The 10,485-nt window shown below is 39.6% G+C and overlaps 1 protein-coding gene across 3 annotated transcripts in view; it reads left to right on the top strand.

Moving 5' to 3' along the window:
• The first annotated feature begins 1,195 nt into the window (after positions 1–1,195).
• LOC131225102 (peptide chain release factor APG3, chloroplastic) overlaps positions 1,196–10,485 on the top strand; it is a 41,244-nt gene continuing 31,954 nt past the window's right edge. For all 3 annotated transcript variants that reach the window (XR_009161200.1, XR_009161199.1, XM_058220528.1), the window contains exons 1-5: positions 1,196–1,427; positions 2,995–3,051; positions 4,964–5,044; positions 5,643–5,700; positions 5,785–5,888. Coding sequence is in view for 1 of the 3 variants with exons in the window: in XM_058220528.1 (XP_058076511.1) it covers positions 1,263–1,427; positions 2,995–3,051; positions 4,964–5,044; positions 5,643–5,700; positions 5,785–5,888 (465 nt within the window). In the remaining 2 variants the exon portion in view is untranslated. The remainder of the gene's footprint in view (positions 1,428–2,994; positions 3,052–4,963; positions 5,045–5,642; positions 5,701–5,784; positions 5,889–10,485) is intronic.

The following is a 10,485-nucleotide window of genomic DNA, read 5'->3' as shown; positions in this document are numbered from 1 at the left end:
GTTAGTGTAATTGTGGGCCACAGAGAGCTTTGAACAAAGAACTGGAAAAACTCATATATGAGTTCACGACTGTCTGATTAAAATGAATAGATTGGATCAACCAAATGGTGGGCTAAATTCTTATTTTTAGTGAGACCCATGTCTCTTTTTCAAAAAAACATCTCTTTATGAAATAAGAGCCCGCCGTACAAAGAGCAGCCGTAGAAAAAAAATGAGCATTTTCATCACCTGAGAAAAGAAAAAGTTACAATGCTAAAAGAACTTAAGTTTGAAAAGGATAGACTCCCACCACACAACCTTGTCATATCATGCTTTTATTTGGACCAATAATTCCACTTGTAAGCTTGCTATTTTTTACAGTGATTTGATACTTTTGACAGTATACGAGGTTTGATTCATATGACATTTGATTCATAGGCACTGAATAGATGATCCACTAGGCACACACCATCTAAATTGTGGAAATTACTCTCTTTATTTTACCTTACAAACATGATATTGGATGAACAATCCCAACATCTGATTGTGTACACTTGTTTGTAGAAGTAAGACCATTGGATATTTTTATTTTTACCTGTCCGTAAATGTCCACCAATATAATAGTCCGAGAGTCAAGTAATAGCAATTATTATTATTTTATTTATTTATCCATGATATATCTAACACGGTACGAATAATGTGAACTGTTTCGTTGGAATTTCTTGCATTGCATGCAATTTCTAATCGTACAAGGCTGTCCCCCTCTCCCATAGCATCAAGGTTATCTCATTTTTTCCTTCTAGCCTGTGGTATATAGATATATAGATTTGCTAGTCGTACAAGGCTGTCAACTACGCGCCACCAAACGTACCAATGTGACACACCTACGAGAGATCCAGCCGCACATAAGTTGGGCCCCACGTGTAGAAATCCGTGGCCTAAAAGTTACATGACTCCATTCATCAGATGAACCATAACAGTAGAGATTTTTCTAACCATCCACTCATTTAATTGAAAGCTGCCCACTCGATCAGTTAGACAGCCCTATCTTTTTCAACCAGGACATCATCTACACAGAGTGACCCATCAAACGGACGACTTGGATCTTGTACCCGTGTGCCAGATCACCACATGTGTCGCCGTGTATACGACGGCTGCCTTATATACGCGTGTAGAATTGCTCCAGTCCCCAAGATGAGGCCGCGCTAACCGAACCACACCACACCACATCAATATGGATTAAGTTCCTCTCTCTCTCTCTCTCTCTCTCTCTCACAACGACTATGGAAACACTATTCGCAATCTCGGCCGCTCGCATTCCCACCACAAAAGCGTCGCCAAAGCAATGGCGATTTCCATCCGTTCTCTCCGACAACACAAGTAGCAGAAAACCTTTCCTCTCTCTCCCTCACCCCTCCTTCAAACCTCCCACCATCGTTTGTATGGCTGTAAGTCGTCTTTCCCCCCGTAAATCTCCCAAACGCTAAACGCAATCCGACGCAGTTCCAAAAATAGAAATAAAAATGCAGAAATTCGCTTCAGAAAATGCAGAAAAAAAGAAAAGAGAGAGAAACTCTCTCCTCTCCTCTTTCCTCTCTCTCTACTTTTGGTAACAAAGCAGTACGAGTTTATGCTATTTGTATTACCAAAAGTAGAGAGAAAGTGGCTTAATATCTATCAATAAGTGTGAGTTATTTGATACTCTAGCACTGTATGATGCTTGATATGCGGGCACTTAGAAATTGTACATGTGGCATGCATGAACTCTAATCAAACTGATTAAATTGTGGAACCTGTTGTCTGTGAGTCACAGTCCCAATTTCAGATTGGTTGAACAATCCTAACCTCTGATTCATGGACACTTGTTTGTTGAAGTGTCTGGCAATCCAACAGTCAGATAATCGAATAAGCTTAATTTTTGGTCTATGATACATCTAAACTAGGATCCATAATTTGTACAGTTTAATCTGAAATACTTGTATACTGTGTATGCAATTTCTAAGTGCCTGTGTATCATCCTTCGCACTCTGGCAGAGTATGAAAGTTCTTCTCTTAAGGTGCATTTGGATGCACCAAATATAGTGAATTATGAAATATCATGATTACTTAGTGTAGTTTGGTGCAAAATATCATGATATTTGGTACAACCAAACTCACCCTAAGAGAAGATAAGATTCATCATGTTAGTTTTAAGTGAGCAGGGCTTTGGATTAGCCCAGTTTTTTCTGAAGCACAGCCTGTTTATTTAATGAGGCTTGGGTTTTGCCTAGGAAATTAAGGGCCTAGGCCTCAATACAATAGTGACAACATAGGATCAGGTCTGGCCCGTGGGCTTGAAAATGACATCTGTTTTGGATAGGCTCACGAGCCTGATGGGCCATCATGGAACATTGGCCTTGGAATAGCTCTGTACACTAATTGGGTTCTTGTAGTTCACGTGCATGAGCAATCTGACACAATAGGATTTTCTACATTGTCCATGGTTTGGTGATCCGGAGTGTTCATCCAATTGGTCCCACTATTGATTGCGGATGCCATAGAGATCTCCCCGATAGGAAGATCCTTATCTTTCAATTGGTAACCTTTAAATAGGCAATTAAGAGAATACAACAACAATCCACATTCAGTATAGAAAAGGCCAATGCATTGAAGGTTTAGTATCATTTAATCTAGGAGATTTTTGTAGCATCCACTATTTACCTCATGTCCACCATCAGATCAATGGTATGGATCACCGAACCATGGGCCTCACATGTATGGAGTCTCAAGTGTTTGCAAATGATATGTTCGCCAATGAACATGGCCTTGTGAGTAGTCTGCCTTAATTTGGATTTCACTTGGACATTTAACCAGGGAATAAGTATGCGAAATAATGTTATAATTTCTGGCTTTGAGAATTTGACATTTCTTACATTGTCGTTGATATTGTTGCTTTTTTGAACAATAGTTTTCTCAAGGTTTAATTTGCTTGTTTAATGTAGTTTTCTCAAGGTTTAATTTGCTTGTTTAATGTAGGAACCTTATCTGATATCAAAGTTGGATTCCGCCGAGAGAACATGGAAAGAATTATCGGTATGGTTTAGAATATACTCTGCCATGGATCACTGATTCCTATTTTTACATTTCTTGAGAATGATAGCGCCGAGAGAACATGGAAAGAATTATCGGTATGGTTTAGAATATACTCTGCCATGGATCACTGATTCCTATTTTTACATTTCTTGAGAATGGTAGAGCCTTTTTACTTGGCAAAATAAAAGGAAAAAAACCGAGTACAGGAAAACAGGGAAAAGGAAAAAGAAAAGATCTAGAGTTTATCAAGTAGAAAGGGTATATAACGAAAATAAAAAGGATTTCTTCTGTTTCCAAATATATTTTAGTAGAGGTTTGTTAGCTGGCCAGACATGTCCATTGAATGTTTGACTGTTGGTTTGCTCTTTTCAAACCATCCATTATTTCCAAAGCTGCCATGCTCCATCTAAATCCATGATCAGCAAGATGATTTCCCATGGTATTCTGTTCATGGTGGGTGTGCAAGTGTCGAATTCAGGTAGTAAGCCATTGATCTCATATATCTCAAGGGCATTTACTTTATGATGAAGACAGTTATCTGTGTTTAGCATGCCACCTATGATTAACAAGAGACAAAGCTAAAGGTCAGGTATAACCATCTGACTAGAAAGGGCAATGTGTGTGTGTGTGTGTGTTGGGGGGGGGTGGGGGGGGGGGGCGGTGCGGGGTTGTGGGGGGTGGTTTGCTTTGGCTCCGCTGTTGTACTGGCATGACAAACAGTTTCATACTTTGCATCTCTGTCAAATTCAGATTCTTTTTGGTATGTTGGAGATTTCCCACTTTGGTCTGATTGTTGATAAATGTGCCAGGAGACAGTCCCAAAGGTGGGGAGAAGCATGCTATCTCATGTGTTTTCCACATGTATATGTATAGGGAGGGGCTTGGTTTTAGAAGATTTTGCGTATTTCAAGCTTTCGATGTTTGTTGTATAATATGAAGGGTACAAAAGCTCATGAAACTTGAAGAAGATTGTTGGAGGGAATGTGTTCTCTATTCATCTGAAATATCCCTAAAGGACATCCACATGTGATCCCATTCCAAAATATTGAATTCTCTTTTTCATGTAAGAATCCATGTGATAGTTGCTTTGAGCATTGATTCATGAAGATGCTTGATCCTGGGAGGATGGTCTCCGGACCAGTCAATGACCAAAGAAGGGTGGGGAAAAATAGCACAGAACAGGTTTATATGATTTTATTTTATTGTTCTTAAAAGAACTATTCAAAATGGAAATCAGAGAGAAACTTGTCTGCCGATCCTCGAGATTGTGATATAATTCAATGGTAGTGATAACCCCAAAAGTTGGGATAATTTGGTGTTAATGCTAATGGAGAAAGGGGATGAAGGTAGCTCTACACAAAGTTATTTCAGATCATTGACTAGGATCTAATGATGACAATTAGAGAATTTGAACATTCCTTTAGAGTATATTGCACTGTGTCTCATATATGAGGTCAAGGGTTCGAGAACCCATGCATGCGTGGGATGGTAGTGTGTGTGTGTGTTTCTCACCTCTCAAAAAAATAATAATATTGCACTGGTGTGAAGGACCACATCCATTATCTGACCTAAAGACACATGCCAACCAGAACCCTTACCTTTTCTTTTTTAAAGTTAGGTTAATTTTTGGAAGAATTCATAAGAAAGTAGGATGAAGAGGAGAACTCAAGGTAATCCTAGATGTCCCCCTCTACGATCGTGTGTTGAAGTTATGGCATTGGGGAATGTCAACCACTTTGGCATGACATTTCCTATTTAGGAATTGAGTATGAGTGCGATGAATCATGATGCCACAAAATAAAATGCAAGGGAAATATACAAAATATAGACATGCAATTATAAAGTACCGTTACTATTTTCTTGCATCTCTAACATTTTCTTTCATCATGGCATATTATATTGCTAACTGTAGGTCAAGCTGGCAGATCCTGATGTTGTCTCAAATCCCTTTGAATACCAAAAGCTTGCACAGTCTATGGCAGAGCTTGATGAGGTAGTGGAGATGTAAAGTAATAAATCTTCTGAATAGAGATTAGAGAAACACTATAAAGATGCATGCAGTTTCGAAGTTCTACAAGATGTCGTCTGCACCATGCATGTGGCAATCGTGCGTGGTGGTTCATGGTTGAGACCATTGATCTGGCAGGCAAACATGCAACAAGCATGTGGTTGACAACTCTGACATCTATTACATGTAGGAAACATGGATGGGTCCAAATAGCATAGTGATCGAACAACTCTGACTTCAAATTGTTGAGTTTTGACTGTTGAAGGTTTACAGTTGCTCAGCTTGAGCTAACCACCCTCTTTTCAGATCAATGAACAGATGGTAACCACAGTCTGATCCTCTTGCCTTTGAATATGGCCCATCTGTTGTGGCACACCAAATCAACAGTCTTGATCACCTCACACGAGGGCCATGTGTTAAGTAGATGCGTCCTTTAAGGAATTCAACTATGCTTGCACGTCTCACAGTGGCAATTCTTATCATTTTGCCGCTGAATATCCAAATATCTCTTAGTGAGGTGCTCATGAAGCATTATATTGCCACTTTGTATGCTAACTCACACTGTTATCCCTTGTGATCATAGGTAGTGGCAACCTACAAGAAATTCAAGGATTGTGAGAGACAACTAGAAGAAACAAAAGGTTGACACCCTTTGCTCCTATTGCTTTTAATTGTCCCAGAAAGACTGAATAGCCCATTAATGGTTGGTTGCATATTTATGACAGCTTTAGCTAAAGAGGATAGCAGTGACCAAGATATGGTTGAGATGATAGCTTATGAAGTCGAAACTTTATCTAATCAACTCAAAGAGCTCGAGGAGAAGCTCAAGGTTTTTATCTCGGTTTTCATGTCTTTAATCCAGAAACTATGTTCAGTTTTGACTTGATATTTGTTGGGTTAATTGTCTGCAACATGGAATTATTGTTCAATCAGCCATTCTCATATAATATTGCTAGAACAAATGGGATAGAATAGCACGTTTAGTCTTTTTCTTTCTTTCTTTTTGTGTGTGTGTGTGTATTTTCTTGGGATCAGCAGAAACTGAAGCTTTTCCATTGAACAACCTTTCCTATCAGTATCATATGTTGAGCTTTGCCAAGCCCACATGCCTGTGCAATAAAGGTCATGTACACGCAACACATGTGCTAGCATGGCACAATAGGTCCATGATCCAATCCATCCATCGAAACGGCACCACTATATTCATGCCCTAGCCCATGAATCAGGTTGATCCACTGGTCAGGTGGGCACAACTCTGAAAATCTTGGCTGAACTTTCTAACTCATTAGAATGGCACCACTATATTGGATCGGAGATCCAATCCATCCATCAGAATAGCACCACTATATTGATGCCCTAGCCCAAGAATCAAGTTGATCCACTAGTCAGGTGGGCCACAGTTTGCAAAACAAATGTACAGTCTGAAAAACTTAGCTGAACTTTCTAACTCAACCACTGGTTTCCAATATTGGGGTCCACATGCTGATTGGACCATATATTATTTTTGGAAAACTTGAACAAGGTCGGACCAACCTGATGGATGGATTAGATCTTGCACGTATGTGCCATTCTGGCACGTGTACACGAGCTTTATTGCACATGCATGTGTGCTTGGTGAAGCCAGTTAGAAATTAAATCTAGGAGTTTTGTAGTCAATTTCAGACAGCCCGATACAGTATTCTCACCAAAGAGTGGACCGTTACCAGACAACCCGATACAATATTCTCACCAAAGAGTGGACCGTTACCCTACCATAAACATGTTAAAAACAAAAAATATTTCATATTTGGAATATTTACATTTTTTTTTTTTTGGAATTTTCTAGATATTTTCTAGAATTTTTTGAGCAAAATAATAATAAAAATAATAATAATTCAATCGATATAGGGGCATAATGACTGTTACCCTGACATATCGTATTGGTAATGGTGGTGACTGTTATAACCATTGTTAGAGATACGGAACACCTTGATCTAAGTCCTACTTCATCTTATTACCTATTGGTGTTACCCCTTAGTTTGCTTGAATGCATTCATTTCTAATTCTATCATTCCTCATCTTGCCACTCATCCATCTCAGCATCTTTATTTTACCTATACTCATCCTATGAACATGTTCCTTAACCGCCTAACATTTTGTCCCATAAAGCATGATCTTATAGCTATCCAATAAAATTTCCCCTTCTCTTTGATTGATACATGACAATCATATAAAACTACAAAGGCACATCTTGTGGTAGTCAAGGATGGGTAAAGGCTGAAAAGGGTGATGCAAGATGGAATGATCTAATATGATGCCATGAAATTAAAAGACAGGTGAACTAGAGCAATTGAACGACAAAATAAAGCTAATTTACTACAAATTTAGAAATTTTAGATTCATGATATGTCCAAATTCAAGCCTATGACAGTCCCGCAATGCGAATCTCATAATTTACTGATTGACCGGGACCTATGGGAGATAGAAGCCCCATCCTAGCATAGGGTTAAATCTGAATTCAATGGAAATCAACTGTTTTATGAGAGTTTTGACGTGTAAGGGCTATTTAAAGGCTAGGGAATGTGGAAAATGGGTTTGGGGTATTTAGGCTTAGAGGAATTAGGGTTTAGAACATTAGGGTTGAGTTTTTAGGAGGTTTCGGGTTAGAATTTCAGATTTTGGGTTTAAGGGATCTAGGATTTAGGGTTTTTAGAATTTAGAATCTGGTTTTCAACTAGGTTATGAGAATTAGGGATTTATAATTTGTCCAAGGGATTTTCAAATTTTAGGGATTGGATATTTAGGGTTTTGATAATCAAGTGTGGAGAATTAGGATTTTGAAAATTAAGGTTTGTGGAATTTGGGAATTTTAGGGTTAGGGTTTTGTTGGGTAGGGATTTGGATGGGTTAAGGTTTGATTGAATGTGGGTTCTAGGGAGATGAGAAAAGTCAAAGAAGAGTGAGATTGAGGAAAGTAGAGAGAGAAAAGAAGAGAGAAGAAGGAAGATAATACCTTGATGAGAAGAGAGAAAAGTAGAAAAGATAACTAGGGAATCGCTCCTTGTGGCTTCGCACCACCAATCCAATCACATAATGAAATTTTGCTTAATCTCAAAGCAAAAGGAGAGAAATATCTTTCATTCATAACATGCATAATGGCTAAGGTGGGGACATCCAACCCTTTATAGTTTCAGAAAAGACCTTTTACAAAAAGGTGCTCTCAGATAAGATTCTCAACATAAAGATGCTTAATGAATTAAAAGTTGCTTCTAACTCTCTTACTCTCAACATAAATGAACTATATAAAAAATAATGAAACATGTAAGCAAACTAAACAACTAAACTATTTCGTAGCCCATGGGGGTCTACGATTAAGATGTCCAATGATGATGATCCAATGGCCCAATCATCGTATCCACTCGATTCAACGGTCCGATGCATCCATCAAGCTCATATATGCGGCCCATGTGCATCTTACCAATGTAGGGTCCTCAAAGATACACGTGGGGTCTTCAACGTGGCTAGGAATGTGAATTGGGCCAAGTGGGTCCCATGTAATAATGTATAGCCATAAGGAGATTGGCTCAACCCTCCTCCTCTAGTATGGTGCTCGGATGTCCTCATCAATTTCCCTCAACTGAGGAGATTTCGCCTCTGGTGAAATAAAGCTGCGATGATAGTTGAGGAGATCCGGGTCTCATTGCTCTAGCTTTGCCTCTGTGATCCATGTACTGTCTGACTTTGGTCTGCTCTTCCACTTGATGAGGTACTGGTAACCTCCATGTCGTGTGGAAACCACTCGCTCATCCCAAATATCCTCTCGTTTCTCTCTTAGTAGGTGTGTATGGCAAAAGAGGTTGATGTTGGGAAGAATAGATGGGTATATACCAAGGGTCATGGGATAGGTCGGGAAGGATATCATCAAGATCAAGGTGATGGCCCAAATAAAGGCTAATAGGTGTAGATGTTGGATCCTTAAAAGATACAAGATCTTCCACATTGAATGTAGATTTAATAATACCCATGTCAGGTGAAAGATTTACAACATACGCATCGTGTCCCAAATTACTCAGTATCTTATAGGGTTCTACACTACGGGCTTGTAGTTTCTTATCGGTCCCTTGTGGACACCGTTCATGCCTCATATGAACCATCCTAGAGTCACCTACCTAAAACTTTCTGAACCTATGATGAGAGTCAGCACATATCTTATGTGTTTCATTGCTCATGGTAATCCGTTTTGTAATTTCAACATGCGAATCATGGATATGACGTGTAAATGCATCTGCGGACGACCAATGTGAGACTAACGCGGTAATAATATTTTTAGGCTTCTTAGGCTCATTTACTTGCATTTCCAAGTCCGCTTGCTCCACGGGAGTCATTTGTTCGTGAGGAATGTTTGGTAGAGTCAACTTCGAAACAAGATCTAGGGCATGTTGAATGTCCCGCACGGGTGTTAGATCATCCGTTATATCCTCTGGGATAACATCTCTAGACTCCTCCAATACCAGACTCACCTCAGGTGGTAACTCTACACTACCCCTGGATGTTACCTCAGGTGGCATCTCCATACTAACCTTAGGTGTGACCTCACTTGTCACGTGGGTATACACTGTCAAATCAGCTATAGTCTTTCCTTCAAACTCTTTGGCATTTATTATAGGGAGAGATTCAAGTTGGAATTTCCTCACATTTTCAGGATCACGTTTCTTGATGTCCTCCTTTTCTAGGGCACTTTTGGGTAGGAGAGGATTCAACTTCATCCTCTTACCCTCATGCATAAATAAACACGTATTTGAGTGACCGAATAATGTCACTTCATGATCATACAACTAGGGTTTGCCCAAAATGATATGGCCTACATTCATAGGCAAAACATCACACCGCAGTGTGTTCGTATAGGAACCAAACTGGATGGGAATGAGACAATGCTGAGAAACCGGAATCGAAGATGCATCAACCCATGAGACTCGATAGGGTTGAGGGTGAGGAACGACTATCAAACCTAAGCGATCCACAGTGCTAGCAGAGACCACATTAGTGCAACTGCCACTATCAATGATCACCTTGCAGTTTTTTTTTTTTTTTTTACTACACTTGGCATAAGTGTGGAAAATTGAATTCCTGCGTCAATCATCACTTTCTATATTTTGGCCTGCCTAAGGCGCATCTAACCACTACAAGTAGCGCGGTCTGAACTCCTTTGTCTTCTTCATCACTAGCACCAATTTCAGGCTGATATTATTCTTCTTCGTAATCGCCCCGATTAGCCACATCTTTATCTAACTCGCTAGTGACGAGGGCCTTATTTTGCTCTTTTGTAGGGCATTGATGTACAACTGGCAGACTGAGTGGAGATACCTCATTTCAACACTTGAGGTCTTGGTATCGATCCCTAGTGGGGGTGGCTAACATGGAGTGTGTGTACTGACATGGGTGTGTAC

Source organism: Magnolia sinica, chromosome 14 (assembly GCF_029962835.1).
Source record: "Magnolia sinica isolate HGM2019 chromosome 14, MsV1, whole genome shotgun sequence".
In the NCBI taxonomy this organism is placed as follows: Eukaryota; Viridiplantae; Streptophyta; class Magnoliopsida; order Magnoliales; family Magnoliaceae; genus Magnolia; species Magnolia sinica.
The sequence above is the reverse complement of the archived record's forward strand: the minus strand, read 5'-3'. Positions and strand labels throughout refer to the sequence as shown.